At 32.7% G+C, this 21823-nt stretch overlaps 1 protein-coding gene across 4 annotated transcripts in view; it reads left to right on the top strand.

The window, feature by feature from the left end:
* Positions 1 to 21823, top strand: part of LOC132923374 (puratrophin-1-like) — a 162607-nt gene that overhangs the window by 72343 nt on the left and 68441 nt on the right. For all 4 annotated transcript variants that reach the window (XM_060987341.1, XM_060987342.1, XM_060987340.1 and 1 more), the window contains one exon: positions 20059 to 20590. In XM_060987341.1, the coding sequence (XP_060843324.1) occupies positions 20059 to 20590 (532 nt within the window). The remainder of the gene's footprint in view (positions 1 to 20058; positions 20591 to 21823) is intronic.

Here is a 21823-nt window from a genome sequence, read left to right as displayed (position 1 = left end):
ATTACCTATACATCACGCGCCGGACAAACGAATTGCATTACAAAAACAGTCGTGAGACTAACGTTTATGTGTATGTGTGTGTGTGTGTGTGTGTGTGTGTGTGTGTGTGTGTGTGTGTGTGTGTGTGTGTGTGTGTGTGTGTATTGGACAGAAAACCGACACAATATGTACGTTACATATATGTATAATGTAAACAAGACGGCATGTTGACAAGGAAAAAAATCGGAACGGAATAGGTAATTTTATAAAGAGAGCGCTAACTGCACCGGTTTGTGAATAATGTAGCTTGTACAATAATATTATAATATCACGTCGTGCCTATATATAAGTGCGAGCTGAAAGTATTCGTAAAAATTTCCGTTGTCTGCGAACCTGTGAATCCGTCTACGGAAACTTATTTTGATAGTGATTAATAACTAATAAGTAATAGCCAATAGGTGTGTTTTTGATATTAACATCATATAAAAATATAGGTAATACATCTAAAGATTACAAGTAGCGAGGTACCTACCTAGGCATCTAGCTGGTGTTCAATATAAGTAGGTACTTAATTAACATTTACCCATAAAAGACAACATACAAAGTTTATTTTAGTTTTGAACGTTGAGTTGTTGATAAATTGTACTGTTTGTTGAATGACAGCAAAATCTTTACATTGCAACGAGCCTTCAATATTTGTTTTTAATTAACATCGAGTCAATTAAAAACTTAAACTTCAACATAACGAGATACTCTTGTTATGATTTTCATTGCATTTATTTGATTTTAAACACACTAAACGAATAAATAACGGGGTAAATTGTTAATCTCAAATATTCGATTACAATTCTTCGAATCGATTAAGTTATTAAATTATATTGGTGATCGGTTTAAACTGATTTATGATGACTCCCCAAGGAAATGTTGTAACTGGAAATGTCCAATAGAAAAAATGGTTCGCATAAAAAAGCGGACATGAGTGGCTTTGAATGAAAAATATACGTCGTTAACTTGTTAAAACGTTTTGTCATACTATATTATGATATTTTAACGTAACCGAGTTAAAATCTTTCGTCAGAGCCTTGGGACGGTTTGCCCTTTAAAGTGTCCGCCGCAGGTCGCGTGACGAGGTGTACGCGTTCATTGACCTGCCGCCGCTGATTGATGGTTTTATGTATATAAGTATATATATATTGATATCAACGTCACCAATAAATCCGATCTTATTACGGCTTCAGTTTTACAACCGTCTTCGTATTGTTCTCCGCCGTACGTTATTATTACCCTACGAGTATATAATGTACAATATTACACACACACATACATCATGGCACGCTATATTTTTATTTTCCCACCCATTAATTTTTTTCTTTTTATCAATATCCACGTTGTCGATGTTTGTCGGCTTATGCGATGTATTTAAGAATACAATATTTCAATATACAATTATTAAATAATGCAGTTAATTCAATTTATGCATGGTGTATACACATATTATGTGACTGACTTAAATTGCGTACCGTCTTCGATGTCACGCGTATTATGCATACGCCAGTTTTGATGACCGCCGCGTGCGGTCATCATCAATGCTAATAATTTACCAGCAGCCGCGGCGGAACGAGACGATTTCGTTTTTCGTTATTTTTATTTTAACTCCAGTCGATGTTATTTTTTTTTTATGTTCTCCACTTTTCAAACGTTTCTAACTAATATACGATTATATGTTTGTGTTTTAACGACGGATTGTTATTCTCAGATATATTATGCTCGAGAATTTTCATTTTCTTTGTTACTATTCTCGTAATTTTGATGACTAATGAATTCTATTTTTAATTTTAAATTACCCTAGCGAGTTGCATCGGTGCATGAAGATTTGATTAAAAACCACATCGCCCATTGAATAAGCAATTGTTGTTCTAAGTTAACATGAGAGATGAAGAAAAAATTAAAAAAAAAAAAATCTTTAATGAGTTTGAACTGCTACAATGGCTTCATGTTATAGACTCGGTGATAAATTTTGATTCCTGCTTTACTAATAATATAGTTTGAAAATTATTTTTTAAATAGATATTCAATAAGAAAAATTAAAGCCTTTTATTCTATAGTTTATTTCATTTCAAATTTTTATGAAATTCAACTCGATTTTTTTAAAACAAAAAATTTAATTATATTGGAATTTTTTGTACTTAATTTAATTTTTTTTGATTACGTAGTAACTACTAACATCGAAAAAGTGCAAACGTCAATTACTTGGCCAATAGATTATTTATCGCAATCATTTTTATACCTATGATATCATATAGTTATATACCAACTAAATATACCGTAAATCATTTTAACGATTTTTGTTTATTTGAAATCGTGCTTGTTTAAAATATTATTATTATGATACACTTACACATTTTATTGATTTATCTAAATTATCTTACATTTATCATTCTGGTATATACTATAATATTTAATGAGGATTCTTTCACGTGTAGTTATAGGTTTTTTCATACTTTATTAAACATAATATATTATGATACAGATATACAGATACAAGGTATATAGGTATTATATTTCGGTATAGTATACTCTTTATAAATCATCTGAAGAATTATTTGGCGTGCAATATTTGAATCGATAGCGATTACCACTAATTGTGACAAAAAAAAACCCTAACTTATCCGTTGCAGCATCGTGAATTCGCGAATATTTATATGTTATTATATTATTGAAAAAGTGTAGCAGAAATGTATATATTGTACATGCTGTCATTTTTATCGATGATTAATATTTATTGTGTATAGCACGTGCTATGAATAGTTACAGTTGTATATTATAATTATATGTAATAGAACATATACCTAGGTATATATTGTATTATATTATATCGACCAAAAAAGAAACACAATACCTAATATAATACAACAGTTGCCATTATTATATGATACGTAGGACGTAGTCACGTGTACTTATACAATATTATCATATTATTATACATATCATACTTATTTCTATTATAGCGCGTCTAGGGGAAACAGTTGTGACATCTGTCGTGGACGAAAAAAAACCAGAAAACGGTTGGGGGATATGTCTAAACGACCACGAGTTTCATATACAATAGGTACCCAACGAAATTATTTATCGGACGTCGTAGTAGTTTCCACGCAATGAGGATTTCAATTTGTCGCCGGGGTAGCCCTTGTTCAAAAAGCCGAGGCTGACTCGACAGTATGCATAAAATGTGGTATTTTAAAGGGGGCCGTAAAGGGAGAGTGGACCCTTAATGCCCAAAATGGAAACATAATCCCCCAAGGATGAACGGTGGTAGCAACAGCATCATCGATGGTGCGAACACGCACACATTTGACATATACACATACAAAAATACACACATACAAACATACATACATATATATATATATATATATATATATATATATATAATTGTTTATGTATAATACATAGTGATCAACATTTTATGAAAATGCATGCGATTTTAGCACGTGATCTCCTTGCCGATTATTTATAAATCGAAATTTAGGTGACAATTCACAATGTGCATATTTACATAGATATACATAGTACTCGCCTGCGGTACAGAAATTTGCAGAAGCAATAATAGCTGCATGCAAAACTTTCGTATGTTAGTTATTATTCGAATATATACCTAATAATAATGATACCTATGTATTATGTATTTAACGTATATATATATGCAAACAAACCAGTTGGTCGAATTTCACATTGCTAAACGTTTTTTTCCCGCATTGCCTACGGTTCTATTTTTTTTTTTATCATTTTTGAATTCAATTTTGCGTGCTTAGCAGATGGCATGGAGAGACGCTAGACATGTATACTTCGAAGAACCGAAATATAGACGGTAACTTCACGATTTAGGCTGCACTCGCTGCAAGACTGTGAATAAATCTTTGGGGGTGCAGAAAACAGCTAGGGAGTACAATTTATTAAGAGCAATAAAATATTTTATAAGCTATGAATCATTATAATGTCTATCTTTTATTAACCTCATTAAAATATTCTACAAATTAATCTTCAGTTGTAACATATGTATGTAAGATACTTCCATTTATTAAGTAACTATAAAAAATATAATCAAATAGAAAACTTAATTTGAGACAATCGTCCTTCCTGCAGCTGATGTATGGAATTGTAAAAGTATAAGAAAAGTAGATAAAGGAAAATATTAGAGAGGAAATTACAGAAAAAGAAATTATTTGTTTTTATGAAAAAAGAGGAAGGTGGTTGAAACAAAACTACACATTTTACAGCGTAAAATTTTTTTAATGACGTTTTAACAAAAATATAATACAATCCTATATTATACTATCCACTATACAGTATACTGTATAGATACGATATAAAGGTGTATACCTACAATTGAAAGTTTCAATTTGAAACGATGCAAATAAAATCCCTTCAGGAATCTCAAATGTACGTTGCATATATGTATATATAATAAGTAATATACGTGTAGAAATATCTACTGTTTCATAAAAAAAAAAAAAAAATAAGTACATGGTGATTTATATTTTTTGTGTACAGATGTGTTTATTCGTCGTTGAGAAAACGACATCGCACATAGGAATGTGTCTTGTCGATTATTGTATACAGTATACATCACATACCAATAAATACTATTATATATAATACATATTTATATAGGTATGTGTATATCAAGTACACATTTAATATTAACTTACGACCTCTGTGATATTTCGTTATTTTCACGATAAATTACTAGCACGTACGACAAATAATGGCATTATGAGATAACCCATCGAATGATTTAAAAAAAAAAAATAATAATAATAATCGTATTTACTTGGCGTATGGATATATAAGCGATAGATTATACAATCCGCCGCCGGAAAGTATATTTGAAGGTTAACAGATGACCCGCCAAAAAGAATGTGAAAGGACAACTATATGCGCGAGATAAAAATATTAATATCACCGGTTTTATGTATACTATCCTAACCGTTTGTCTTATCTGCAGTATTATATATATATATATATATATACGTGAATATCGTTATAATAGAAACTTCCGCTGCACCACATGTGGTCAAACTGTCCAGGAGGAAAAAGTTTAAAATCGAAAATCGTACGCGGTAAAATGTAAAACTATATATAATATAATATGATTTACTCGTAGATCTATGTTATAGATGCACTTAAATGTTTATAATAATAAAATACATATTATTTTTCTACCCTTGAGACGACGTTTGTTGTTAACAATGCTAAATCAAATTATTGTTTCATTCGAGTACGCGCGAACCATATAATATATTATGCATACTTAGCTATGATAAAATAATATATTATATATAGTGACCCAGTGTAACGTTTTCCCTATTTCTATATATAGCTTATTTCGGATTACAAAAATAATAAGAAAAAACCTAACCAAAGAGAGCAAAGAATGACTTTCACGAGATCGCGGTAAAATAAGTATATATTATTATTATACATAGTTTATTTGAAGAAAATATGTTCGATTGATATGTCACACACACACACACATACACATTTACCAGCTGCTAGAAATATGTAATAATGTGCGCATTTTCATATCACGGAATATTAATAATTCAACGGTTTACTCACAAAGGTACGGCTAAACTTTCTCTAGGACCATAAGAATTGGTCTTGCACACATTTTCAATTGTATTGGCATGTGGCATGGTCTTTACAGTCTCCCATAATGATGACGTTCGACGCAGTGTATATGCTAATAATAATAATAATACAGTAAATAATAGCAATTTAAAAACTGTACATGATAATATGCAGTATATGTATATATGATGTATACTTGTATATAAATAAGTATAAATAGTATAATATATTCGCTTTGGTTATAATATACATTCAACTCTAAAGGATAAAACGTTCAGCACATATTATAATAATCTATATTCTCGATATTCGTTCTATATATTTATTATTTTATTATACTGGTTAGAGTTATTGTCAGTTGAAACATAATATTTATAATATGTATACTATAGACTATTTTTTCTCTAACGTTCTATTTTAGGATTTAGGTGCATTATAATTTATAATATTTTGCGGAACTAATCTGCATGAATGATAATAATTATTTTTCGATGTGTAAAAATCCGCTGCCCCGCGATTATATATACTATAGACATGTTCAGTGGAACATAATACGAGCATACGACGATGGACCTCATAGTCTGTATATTTGAATCGAGTGTACATGACTTCGTATTGTACATATGTCATATATAGATAGTGGAACCGCCTCGAATTCGTAGTCACGATAATATTATGTCGTCGCCGTCCTGCCGTCATCACCGTTTGGCCGACTACTCCTCTATAGTTTTAATAACGAGCCGGTGCATTCAATATATTATACAAGTGTAAAAGATTCGAGCGACCAATAATCCGTATTCAGAAGAACATTGCGTTTTAATGCACGCATTATGTAAATGTAAATTCACTTCTGTCTCTGTTTCTCGGGCGCGTGCGCGAGCATAGATCGAATAGTGGAATGAAAAAAAAGCCGTATACTTCCAACACCAATATAATATATAATATATGATAATACTACAAATAACGATTTCGAGATTGTCGCCCGCCCAGTTGACCCACTAACCGTCGTCATCGTAAATATACCTACACGTGCATATGATGTGTGCTGCTCCAGCGCTTAAATATACATATTATTAAATATTTTGTTATACGCATACGCACACGCACATCTATATAAACTCGCCCGTTCGCCAATCCAAACAATGTTGACGCTTATTAGAAACTAATTTCGTATTCATAGTATCGTCGTATATTATAATAATATTATGTAGACGCGCGCGCGCGCTCTCGTCGTCGCGGTCGGTCCTAAAAGAGATTTAAACGCCCAGATCGTCGTCGTCGTCGCCGCCATATTATTATTATTATTATTACACTGCTTTGTGCGTGTTGAATGCGCGTCAGTTTTAATGTATACACCGCAGGTAATGTGCTCCTATATATGTACCTATACTATGTACGTATATATATATATATATATATATATATATATAGACTGCACCCATTCCCATAGACTTTGCTGTCCGTCATAATATCCATGTAAAACAATATATACATTGCAGCGACGTCATCGGTCACACGTTGAAAGGGTCATCAGGACGAGTCTCTGTGCCGTTTCTTCGGATTTATATTTTGCAGCCGGTGTAATATATAATGTAGTAATATAATGGTTATGTCGACGACGGTGGCCGCCGAGCCTATAAACGAGATAAATGGTGTATTTATATATATATATATACATATACATATACATACATACGATAGCAATGTGTATGTATGTATACGCGTAAACGGTGCGTGCGCGTGTATAATATACGTGTGTGGTATATTACTGCGACGTTTATATATATTTATATATTTTATATACGCTTTAATGTGTTGTTTTGTTATTAAATTATAAACTTTTATACAAATTAAAATATATTATATATATTCTTGTGTGCCGAGGTTCATAAAACGCCGTAAAATGTATATATAAATAAAAGGTCGGAAGTAATAAACTCCTCTCATCTTCGTATTACTGAAACATGGCTTATGGGAAATGAGCGAGTGTACGCGATTGTGTAATATGTGTTTAGTATAATACGAGAGCAATAGAACCGTAAATATATAAGATAATCGCTGTTATTTAAAATCGAATATTTTATATCTATTTTCAGTGCAGTTTTTTTGATCGATAATAAAAATCCATCGGAATTTCGATGCACAAAATGTTGACAATAAGAAACGGTTGAGCATATGATACGCACGTACATGTTTATTTAATATGTGTAGTGTTCAGAAAAATGTACTTGTGTTATGAGAAAGTGAATATTATAATATTATATTGTATAGTTCGATGCAATAAATTCGTTGAAACACGACGGCGGTGTACCAAAAAAAAAAAAAAGATAAAAAACGATCATAAACATTTCTTTAAGTACGGGTACACACTACATACTATCATACTACAGTGTCGTGGAAATAATTCCGAATGCTGACAATGTACATTATTATAAACTGTAACCGGCATAACAATTATATAATATACACACAATAAAGCTATCTGTAATTGCGATAGCACGCGGGTGTTATAACATCGGTCAGTCGGAATCGGAGTCTAGTCATAGTCGGATCTCGTGGGAGGCGTGTTGGAATAACGAAACGGTATACTTAATAAAGTCGATAAAAACAAAACGGAAATATTCTACCAAATTTGGGCATCGCACGGGTGTGAATACGGTTGATTTATTTTTTTCAATTAAGCGCAGCGTATCTGTTAAACGTACTTTTAGCGCGTATCATAATATATGTAATATGTATATACCTACAATAATAATTATACTATTTTTTATACATTATAATATATTATTTCGTAACCAGGTGGCGACGATAGCCGGCGGGACTGACATATAGTGTAGTTGCTTAAACGAAAACGATATTTTAGGCGTGTGAAACACTGACGGGCCTATAATCTATAAATATATATATATATATAATACGTATATGTATAGTATATACGTATATTAAACGTCTTCACATCATATATTATACATTCATATACCTATAAGGTAGGTACTTACACTGGTCGATAAAATTTAGATTTACTTAATTTAGTGTGCATAAGACAATAATTGGTATATTATATTATGAAATTAATGTATAGTAAAAATTCAATTATTACAATCTTTAAAGTATCTTGTAGGTACTACTAGATACAATATAATATAATATTAAAATACATATAAATTGTGCTTTTATATTAACTATTAATTTTCTCGAACACATGATGAAATTGGCTTAAAAAAGTTCGATTTTCGGTGCAGTATTCCGGTAGAATATAATAATATTTATTAAAATTTAAAATATAAAGCCAGCTCGACAAGACCGGATGTTATATGTATTTTATAATAGGTGTTACTTGCGTTATGCGGTGATTAACATATTGTTATTACTATAAATTATTATAATAGTATACTTATTACACATTCAACTACCTGTAAAAATTTACTTTTAGGTGTCAGATAGGTGACGTGTACAAGTTTATTTTGCATACCCAATTTACTATGTGTCACTTCGTGTTTCTGGTATCTTTTGGTACTCAATCCTATCTAATACTGCCAACATGTACAATATTGTACATACTATTCTATTGTAACTATACACCTAGCGATTTATTTGTGATTCAAACCAACATGATATTTTTGATAAAAATAATATCTGTTTTCCACTAAACGATTTAAGTAAGTGGACATTGAATTGTAAATTTGAGTTCTTACAAAATCAAAAACTTTTTTCGACACCCGGTTCCAGTTTTTTTTTCGGCTAAAATTGCCAGTATTTTTTAACGCATTCAGCATTGTTTCAAATTTCTTTGTTTAGACTCACTTTAGAGTAGTTTTCTTAATCAAAAAATTACCGAAAACCTTTTTATATACATTACGTGTTTTGTTCAACCCCGTTTTTTTTGTATAAGCTCATGACTTATTGTTTTCAAATTCATTATGTCACATAACCGTCCTAGTGACCCATACAATTCCTGCATGTCACCGAACAGCTTTTTATAATATTGTTTTTCATTCGACGAATACAATTGCCTCGATTCTGTTGTACACACATCCGCTGCGCTGCAACCATGACTGTGTCGTAGTAGTAACTATTATATTTTGTTATTAATTGCCGTGTTTTACTGAACGCAGCGCGTCGTGACTGGCGATCGACCGCTACCGCGACTCGTAGATGAAATGTTTTTCATGTTCGTTATTTAAATTTTAAATATGATTTTCGATTTACATATATATTTTGCATCGTGTAAATCGGTATAAACCACACACAACCAATATATATATACCGGATATACGTTTCAATTATACACGCATTCCGTATGTAATTTATGCGCGAATATTTCATGGGGTGTTTAAAGAATTTTTCACCTTTCCCGACCGTTATCTTTTATATGTATAGTAATAATATATTATATTAAAATACGATAACCCGCACGAATAATATTAATAAATCGTTGAAGGTGAATTAAATAGTAATAAATCACGACGGGACGGTTATATAAACCTATTGCATTACCTATGTACGAGTACACACTACACACATTTAGTTTTATTGCAAATAAATATAGTACGTTAAAAAAGGGGCATATTGCACTTGTTCTCGCGGTTAAAAACAGGCTTACTATATTAAACATGATTCACATGCATGTATAAACCATCGGTAAAGAAAATACTCGAGATGACGTCGATTTGCAAAACTGCATCGTATCAGCTGTAGTTGGCTGCAATATATTATTAGTGCTTTGCGTTAGTCAATTATTCGATTTTTTAATTTCTGGTGCTCCCGAATATATTTGTGGTTGTTTAAACACCTGAATAAAAAATAAAAGCAATTTTTAGGTTAGGTTTGGGTAGGACCAATTTTTTTAAACTATAAGATGTTCTTTAGAAATAATACTGAATTAATGGATCTAATTAAGCATATTTATGTATTTATATTAAAATTTATAACTAAATATTGTAATTAGATTTTCCATATTTTTTAATTAAGAATTTATCAACTTATGAGAAGTTTTGTATTAAATTCTTGCCTATTGTATAATTTTTAATTGACATTAAAAAAATAAATGTCATGTCTAAAAATAGCTCAAAATATTTAATTAAAATTTACATCAAAAAAATAAAATCGATTTTATTTAAAATTGTATTTACGTATAAATCCCCATTTTCCTTAAATTTTTTTTTTTCTTTTGACTGACCTCCTTAAGTACCAATTATATCAAATATGAAACTAGAAGCTACCACCATTTTTACTATCTTAAAAAGTGTTTATTGATAAATAAAAAAAACACATCATTGTAAAATTAATTCGCTTATTGCTCTGCTCAGATTTTAAAATCCCGATCGCGGAATTAATAACTGAATCATGTAATGTTATATAATAATCGGTTTAAGCCGCAACTCCAAAGTCCCAGCTCGTCCACCGCACCATCCGTGCACGATATATTATAATGTATAATAACTTATTAAAATATAGGTACCTGTATACCTAATTAAATAATTACTGCACTCATACACTGTACACGTGCAGCACGATGACCGTGTAGGTGCCTCGTCCAACCGGTGTATTGGTATACGGCGTATACCGCACAGTGATGTGGCCTACGCATTTCCGGTGTAGTTTGGCGGAAAATACTCAACTGGTGTACGCGCACTCGGCGGGAAATGCGTATTATTACCATTATAATATATCTGACGAGGTCACCGCCGCCGGAGGTGTTATTATTGCAGTTTAACATAATATTTATATCTAACTATATATTGTACATGGTGTCTATCTTATGTATGGGGTGGAAGCAGAGAACCAAGTACCTCGACTATATTTTCAGGTATTTTAACTTACCCATATTTTTCGAATTAGATGCATAGAAAAGTAGTAAATTTACGATTTAGTACACAGTATGTGTAAATATTGATAGTTGATACAGAATACACTGATTTGAGATACTTGTATAACAATTATGGCACCTACATTGTAAGGCGATTAGTAATCATAAGCATGATTATTTACATATAGATAGATCTATGACTTTGTAAACACGAACTATAAAACATAAGCATTAAGCAGGTTAAGAATATTTGTCAATGTGGACAATATGACAGTATATTATGTTATAAATGGAAAATAATCTCATTTTATAGAATTTATAGAACTTAAGTGGCGTGAGGGGCAAAGTCTCCCCCAATGATTGTATTATGTATATTATGTATTTATTTATTTATTTAAAGTATGTTCTGGTAGTCAAATGGTAACATTACAAGCAACATTTAAGTACATATAGTTGAAATATTAATATACACGATATAATAATAAGAGACAAAAACAGTAAAAATGTATAATTACTTGGCTAGTTGCAGAACTTTTTTCTACTATCAGTTGAATAGATAGGTATACTATTTCTTTTTTAAGTTAAGCACTAACCGTATGTCGTATAATACATGCGTAATACACCAGTTATTATGGATTATTTCTCCATCAGAAATGTATCGGTTTCCGCGTTTTTTTTCTCTTTCCGTTGACTACTATACGGCCCCCCTCGTCTAAGATTGACTGCAACGTACTTACGGAGATCGTGTCGATTCCGCCGAGCACGACAGTTTCTGCCGTCGGATGATCGACACGCCGCGACGGTGCTCGACGTGTGTGCCGTTTGGGCGCGCGGCGCGTGATGTTGACGAAGGAGTTAGAAAGCTTTCGGCTCTTTACATTCCTCTTCCCTCGTTGCCTTTATACATATTATAGAGGTATAATGTATACAAATTCGATCCCTAAACGCGATATTATATACGTCTTGCAGCGTGTGAAAGCAAGCCATTGATAACGCCATTTGTGTGTACAGATAGATTATACGCGCAGGTACTACCATCGATACGTGCAGCGTATATATTCATAATATACGTATAATAGTATGTAAAACGAACGTGATCGCGTCAAAATAATATCATACATATATATATATATATATAATATGTGTGTGTGTGTGTATATAAGTATATAATAATATTATGTGTAAATAGACGTGTTCGCCCAATCGCGCGCGGTTTCCCGATAGCAGCAATCGATTTCTCTCCCGATTTAAATACAAATTTTTCGTACATTTTTCCGCGCATGTCACCACGCTATCTTACGCGCGCATTTTCGTTTCGCACGTCCACCAAACACGCATTGCTCATAATGCACTTCTCTCATGTAATGTAACATTAATATTATAATACATATTATATGATATTATGTTCTCGACGCGTTTGACCACCGGTCGTCCGCATCGTTGTATAATAATAATTATTATTTTTTCACGAATATAATAATAATTGCATTGTATTATTCAACGTGCCTATATAATATACACGCGCGCAGCCGGCTACTGGTCGACGCCGATTGTTTTGGCAGCACACGCACCCATTGCAGCAGCAGAACCGCTCCCACGCCCACGGTCCTAATCGTCTATAATGTTCAATAATTGAATTAACCTATAGGATTATTATATACGTGGTATGTGGTTAACTCGAGCTGTATATGTGTATAATATGTGTGTGTGTGTGTGTGTGTGTGTATACCGTTACCGGTCCGCGGATATCGTGATATTACGATGTTTGATTATTATATTTGTTTTGATACGCACCTGGGAAAATTTTTATGAAAATCGGACTAAGACGGCAGACCGGTTGGGAGGAACCGGCACGAGTTCAAACGGTGCATTAGAAAACCGGTATGTGCGGTATGAATAAAAAAAAGGGTTGACTTGTGAAAACGGTTTACCATGGAGTCGTTGTTGTACGATCTGCCGTTTCCCATTATTATTATACACATTATACATGTATACTACGAATCTGAGAACGATATCGTCGGGAAAAATGTCTCGACCTCCAAAAATTTTGGTTTATTGAATTTCACATACAATTAAATGAGACGAGAGCTAGTGAAACCCGTTTCGAATCCAATTGATCTACATTTAAGGAGATCCAATGTCAATAAACCATGGCGGGTACACACACATAATAGTAATCTGTAATTTAAAAACACGGATAACGGTACGCCGCCGCAGCGGTGGTGGTCGTTCGGTGTGTGCGCGCTAGCTGCATGCGCTTATTCGATCATTTAATGACGTAAACAGTTACGCGGAATAAAAATATGACTCAAAGTATAGGTATGAATGAACACATTATAATACACGAACGAACAAACCGGACCAAGAGCGCGATACGGACGTGTCCGAATGTCCGATGTTGATAACACATCGAGGTATTTAATATAATATATAGTATAACCAAGCTCGATGATAACATAATAAATAAGTTCAACGAGCTGATAAGCTTCGTTATGGGCATATTATTCGTTACGGTTCGCCGGACGTAGACACGCAACATACGTATTTTAGGTCGTAATGAGTGTTTACTGATCAAGGTTAATCAGCAGTGTTGCGGGTGTATAATATTATGTATCTCATGTACCTATATGTATAAAGTTATATTGTTAGGACTCGGCAATTTCATAAAAAACGTGCCGATAAAATTTTACCCATCGCCGTTTACGTCACATTATAAATAAATACATTAAATCAAGTGCCTCTTGTATGAATATATTATGATGTTATAATATTATATGTACAAATAATATAATATGCATATAAAATATCTAATCTTATGATAATTATGTACCTATAAGTATAACCATAACCACCATTATTTACATAATATATTATTCGTAAAGAAAATATTGATTTAATCGAAATCACATTGTCGTTAGTCTTAAAAATGTTATACATAGCAAAATACATACACACAAATATACTTATATTATGATGCTAGTATGTCCGTTTCTTTTTTTAAATGAAAACGCTTGTTGTGGTGGGATTGTAAGAACAGCTCAACCGTGGGATCGTTATTGTAAGTACTTTTCAATAATCATAGTAAAATATAATTTATTATATTTATTAAATCATACAGCTGTTACTGTTGAATAAAATTTCATAATTACCGGCTCTTTTTTAAATATATGGCACTGTATGTATTCTTCAAGCATACCGGACAGGTGTAAGGTGAAAACAATAACTATTTTAAAAACTATTATTGTTATAAAAATATTTTTTTATAAAATGCGTTAGAAAACCACATGTTTGAAGAATAATTATATTTCTTACAATTTTTTATCGAACTCTTTTAATATCAACACATATTTTTATTTTTATATTTTTATTATCTTTATTTAACTTACAATTACGTAAAAATAATTTCATAAATACTAATAGATTTTTTTAAATATTGAATGTTCTTTAATGATAAATTCGGGTATAGAAGTATACGTGTAATCCCGAATTCATTGGTTATCAATGAAAGTGATGTATGTATATATAATACTGGTCGAACATTGCACACTGCCTACAAGAGAGCTGTCCAAAACCGGCAGCTATGTAAGTATAGGCAATATATTATTGTTATTCTCATTATAAATGTGCATATTATATTATACTTATGTAGGCACGTTTAACAAATTTAAAATTCATATTATTATAATATATCCTCAGTTTATCCAACATAATATCCATTTGTATCAGGTATAAATTGTTATTATTACCTGTTAAAAATATTAATATTATAATTATCAATGTCAATGGAATGTAAAAAAAAATCTGGCTTCTTTAACGCCAATGGGCTCGTAACTTTCGCCCTCACCGTTCATCGCGGCCATCGTTTCACGATAATCGAATATAATATATTATTATGGTAAATTGTAAAATTATAATAATATATATTACACGATACTTTTCTATGGTTTTTCTGACATCGTCCACTAAGATAACGACATGAAATGAGCTGTTTAATATTCCCGCATCTCAGTATCTGATTATGATATTATGTGACGACGATGCGATTTTCGTCTACCGGCAGAATTATTTGATCAGTAAAAATAAAATTGGCAAGTTCGCAGCTAGCAAACCGACAGACAGCTGATAACCTAGAACCGTATCAACCTAACCCGTATATAACTTAACCTATCTGGTGCAGATGATCGTACCGATGATAGCGATGCTAAAATCCTTATCATTTATGATTTATTGTCATCTCACGCTGACCCGCAGTCAGGGTGCAGTACGTTTGTTTTTGGTCTACCTCCTCGTCGAGGTGGCAATAATAATAATATAATATATCGTCATATCGACTACGTTTTTCTCTGGCGCCGTCTGGTCACATAAATACACGCATGACAATGGACTATCTACCCTAAAGATCGGCCTTTATTTTATAATATATAATATACTTTATAATATTGTACAAAGCATTCCGAGGATTATTTTACATGGTTCACATAAGGACACAACGAGGGCCGTGTACTGGTAGTGTACGAATAATGACAATGTATATTCTAATTTTGGTCTTGTAAAATATATAACACTTATATTTTTATGTTTTTTGATGGAACTATAATGTATAATATTATGTAATATGATTTCGTATTTTGAAATTTATTTATATATAAACTATAGATACGATACATTACATTCAATTAATTATTATTATTCGTATAAATAAGTTATAAAATATTATTTGTGATTTAGTTATAGTGAACGTATTGATGCTCCTTCTCTACTTTCTTAAGTTAATTGTAAAGTTCCTTTCAATACCACTCGAATGTCTGCTATTTTCAATATACCTATTCATAACACAAATTAAGGTAGAAACCTCTCAATTGGTAGAATAATGTGCCTTGGAAATTAACACCAGCGCTTATTTTACTATACTGTTAATGTTATTTTTATTTTATTTCTTTTTTTTTGTCTTATTATTTAATATTTATATTTACACATTTTATTGTTATCTATACATTATTACTTATGTTATTTATATTACTTTTTCATCATGTTAATGAAACCACTTAATTGTAAAGTAATTTGGATTTATTTTAATATGTAACACCAATTTACGTCCAAGAATAATACTTCTGTAAATTATATTAGGTCTTCTGCCTGTAAATAATAATAATAATAATAATATGATATCCGTATAGACACAAACGAATATGTTTCATATATCGCTTAATATAACTTCAACTCATTATTTTGTTTTTATAATCCATTTAAAATCTTAAGTAATGTTCAAGATATCTTTTAATGAAATTTGTTAGGTTTTGAATATGTTAATACGAGGTTACCGTTTTAAAAATCGTTATTTATTGATTATAAATTATAATGTTCATTAGTATTGTATGTTCGAACGACTAAAAACTGTAGTAAAAAACGCCTCGTAAAAATTATCGACGATCTGGCTATTATTGTTGATAATGAGTAATCGTTTTTCGAACGCTATATTTTTCATTGACTTTCGAATAATTGACGGCAATTAATGGTGCATCATGAAGCTATACAGATAATTTAACCGTGTGGTCTCCGACACAAGTCGTAACCCTTTCGGCTTTATTCAATTTAAACAGTTTCTGTCCTCGCGCCGGATAGCACACGTGGCATTTTATAATCGCGTGATAACACATTACTCCGACCTTTAATTCACTCCGACTTATCTGATCATCTGCGTTTGAATATATATCTCTCGTATTATATTTATATATACTTTATATATTCTACCTATTTATACTTGGTTCATATTATATTAAATTATACAAAAATTATACCGGTGTAGATTTTATTCCCGCGTTCACAAACTCCTTCCGTTTTTGTTTAATCTGTTCGTACACATATATTATAATTATATTTTGTAGATTATATATAAGTGCCACCGCTGCTGAACATATTATACACGCGTATGCAAATCCGAATTATATACGATCGTCATGCCCGTATAACCCAAACAAACTTTTTTTTACGACTCTACGCTACTGCTAAAATTAATAGTATTATTTAGTGTACGATACGGCCAGGACGCGCCAGGCGTCATAGGTAGGTACTCGCCAAACGCACAGGGTGCGGTGAAGAACCGACGAGCACGATAATAACAATAAAACGTCGGTGTGTACTCGTCCGGTATAAAATATAATTTTTGTTTGGAATTTTTTCTCTAGAAAAACCCTCTGCTGATTTTGCGTCGTAAATTCCGCATCACTTGGCATCGTCTATAAATTATAATAAACGTCTCCCCCCCATCATATACACAATATATAGTGATATTGTATGGTGGTACAGTACTATAGTAGAATCGCTTTGTTTTAGACTGTCGAACAAATTAATAACTATCATATATTATTATTATTATTATTATTATTACTATTATACTGTTTTTGGTTTTCCGGCGACTTTAATTCGTGTTCCCGGGAAGCCCCTAGCCGCGCCACCGTCCGTGTTCGTTCAACTGTTAAATTAGTCGATTGTTATTGCTTCCTGGGGTGGTGTGCGGCGATTGTGTGCGGCATTTTTATTTTTTACGTCTACCCGCACCAACCAAAGCCGTATATATAATAGTTCGAAATATAGGCCACTGCACTATCATAGACTCCTCGCAAGTCGACCTGCAGCATATAGCCGGTGGTTATTGGATTATTTTTTTTAACTGGAAAATATCGTCCTCGGCCAAACATATGCAGGAAATATAGGGTTCTCTTGCTCCCCACCTTCCCAATTTGTATGTAATAATGAGTTTCAATGATTACATGCGTTCAACTAGTGTCGGAAAAATTAATTCCAATAAGATCCTATGCAAAGTAACAGCAGCGTACGATCGTAATTTGGTCGTCCTACCAGTTTATATTATATTTTATCGTGTTATATGTAGGTACGCTGCTACAGCGTTAGAATTGAGAAGGTACATATTATATTATAATAATTCAATTCAACGACTAACTGTTTTTTTTTTTAATTTACGGATCTTGGTTACGTGCAGACGTATTTATGTGTACATATTAATTTATACGCAAGACATGTTCTAGACGTCTTACGGTTAAAGACGATCCGTCAGGCTCTGCTGTTCAAAAATAAATTCAGTTTTATTTTTATACGTACGAGTATAATAATATGTGAACGCGTGACGTATGGCCGGAAGAGGCCTAGTAATGTCGAGAAATTTGGGGAGCTTACACCTGTGGTACTATAATGTTAATGTTGAACTCTGATAATGTTTTTTTGTCTTCAAATCGTTGATTTAAGTAAGTATTTTTCTTTTTTCACTCATTCGTGTCATTTAATGATCGTGCGTTTAATGTTCATAAAATACCATTCGATTTAGTATTATTATATCTTCTATAATGCTGTACGATGAAAGGTAAATAAACATGCAATCAAAATAATTACCTAAGCCAAAATTGCTTTTGAATATATACATTTATCAGGAATGTTGAAATTTTTTCTCTACATGTAAAAAAAAAAAAACGTGAAAATCTAAAATTCACCATAAGCGGATATCGGCAATCGATAAAAAGTTTTTTTTTTCAATAATGCTTTGATAAATTAACGTTCGGCTCTAAAACTTTATTCCGGAAGTGAAAATCACTCAATACTACTACTATAGTATTAGTGTAAATTATAATAATATTGTTATTATTGTGCTATTTGAGAAGACGTATGCTGCGTGCCTGTGTATGTTGCCCGTCGCGATTATAATAATATAGTAGCTGGAGAAGTCTGCCGTGTCATCCGTGGCGGTGGAGGCAGCGTTAGCATAAATATATAATATAATATAAAATAAGCAAGGAGGTCAATGTTTCCGATGCGGTGTATTGTTTTTAAGTCTCGTGTTTACGTTCACGACCCACATGATGCTACGTCAATGTAAATATTGACCTTTTTTGCGCACGTGTGTCGTACTATCGCGGGGTCTTCATTGCCTTCGTCGTATATCGAACTCCATAGAAAACCTAAAAATAAATTATTTCAACGGTGCACCACGTTTTGTGGGGTCGGCATTAATGATGGATACTGTATTCCACATCCCCAGCTAGATGTTGTGTAGCAGCTGCAGAAAAGTTTATTCCACGACGGCATGAATAATACTGACGCCGAAGTGTTCTCGTGTTCCACAGCTACCATAAATTGGATCGGTTTCCGGTGAATACTCACAGTGGGAATTGGAAACTTTTCATATGCACAAATAAACAAGACTATAGGTGATAAGTCCCATATCATCCTCAAAGTCGGCAAACAATTCATTAATATTTTATATACGTTCGTATGTATTATACAGCCTCGTCAGGCAACATAGCGGTAACGAACTAGGGCACTACACAGCTATCCGATAATATTGTATATTATAAGTTATGTATGTACGGTAAAAATCAATTTTCTAGTATGATCGTTGAAGGTTACTCGTTATAAACAAAATCTTGCAATAAGATCGAAGTTTAATGCATTGTAATAAATACACACAAATAAAAAAAAATATATGTTTTAGTTTATTATATACACAAAAAGGATTTATGTTAGATTAGTGAGATCAGAACACTAAATCGTGTACATTATAATATTATGAAATTCTATGCGATATTTTGGGTTTTTCTAATTGAATTTCTTTTCTGTTTTATTTTCAGTGTTGCGACGTTTGGGCAGGGTGGCCGCTAAGCCACGGTCAGCGTGGTGTGCTGACTCATCTGGTGGCGCCGATCGGTTGCTGCTCGGGAGGCGCACCGCCGTCTGACGCGTACCTGTCGCTGGACGTGGCCAGTGCTGGGCTGACTGTGAACTGGGTGGGCGCGGGCGCCCGGCTCCGTAGCAGACTGTCCACCGATACCGCGGCCATGCTGGCCGGTGATTTGCAACAGCTGAGCGCCACGCTCAAACACCTGGTAGCCGTGGTCGACAGGTCGGTGCACAGGGTGCCGCTCGACCGGATACCGTACCCTTGTTATGGATGCCAAGACCGGATGTGCCAGTCGCCGACGCGACGTCCGCGACAGACCTTTGCCACCGACAACGATGACCGCATAAAGGCCGCCTTGCAACAGCAGCACAGCAACGGTAGCAGTGTGTATGATGACGCCGACAACTCTATACCACACATCGACTCCGACCCGGAGGACTCGTCGATCCAAGACAAACCCTACCCACCGGTCGACAACGATGGTGAGTTTTTACATTATTTTTTTATTTTCTAAAAAAGTTTTCGAATCATTTGGAATATAAAAATAATAATATGATGCTCAACGGTTAGGTTTTGAAATATATTGATTTTTTATATACCTACCTAAATTGCAGACGGATATATTATTTTTTTTCTCTTAAAATTTACAATTTATGTTTATTCTTATTGTCATTTTTGTTATACTCCAAGTATTGTATTATCTTTCCATATTATTCTAAATATTGTTATTATATTTGATGCGATATTATTCTTAAATTATTATTACTATAATATAGTAGGTATATATACAATATATATATATATAATACACGTAAATTGTCTATTTCTATAGTGATGATTATATAATTTAAATTTAACGATAGCTATTATTAGCCTTTGTAGAAAACAGTTTATAGGCTTTTAGGATTTTTAGTTCATTGTTTAACGTTTTGACTTTTGTACCTATATTTTAAACTAATACACAAATGTCGTGGTTTTTCATTCGAAGGTGTGTGGGTACAATTCTTTTTTTTATTATTTACCAAAATATACCACTACAATTTTTTTTAAAGATATTTTCTATTATTTTTGAATAAACACAAAGATCTTTTGAATTTCGATATAGATTTTCAGTTAGTTTGTTTAGGCGCTGTTATATCCAGAAATATTTTATGTTTTATTTCTAAGGATGGGCATTCTTTCGGACCACTCCGATAATAATAATAAATTATGAGTTACGAGTTTGAATTCTGTTGTCGCCCCTACACTTTATCATTAACCACCCATCCATCTAACATTACGCATAAACGTTATTGTCACGTGCATGTACATATCGCCACAGAGATAACTGAGCGGGATATCGTTTTGTCCATAATATCAGGTGTACATGTATAATGTATCTATATACTATATATCATTGTGGCATTCATGTTACTGTCACCGAAACGCATTTCGTTTTTTTTTTTTTACACAATTTAAAATGTTTAGACGACCAATAATTCCATCTCACGTGCGCTGTGTATACAATACCGGTCTATATCTGACTATCCGTATAGTGCTGCGGTGTATACAAAATAATTGTAATATTGTCCCTGCCGTGTATTATATCATGCGTGTGACTAATTACGAAATGGTGTCCAGGAGACACGGCGACGATGGGGACCATGACGATTGTCACGACAAGTACAGCGCGCGTCTATTATATAATATAATATTATTATTCGGCTTTGCTGTGG

This window comes from Rhopalosiphum padi, chromosome 2 (assembly GCF_020882245.1).
Source record: "Rhopalosiphum padi isolate XX-2018 chromosome 2, ASM2088224v1, whole genome shotgun sequence".
Classification (NCBI taxonomy): domain Eukaryota; kingdom Metazoa; phylum Arthropoda; class Insecta; order Hemiptera; family Aphididae; genus Rhopalosiphum; species Rhopalosiphum padi.
Note: the sequence above shows the minus strand (reverse complement) of the source record. Positions and strands in the feature narration are given on the sequence as shown.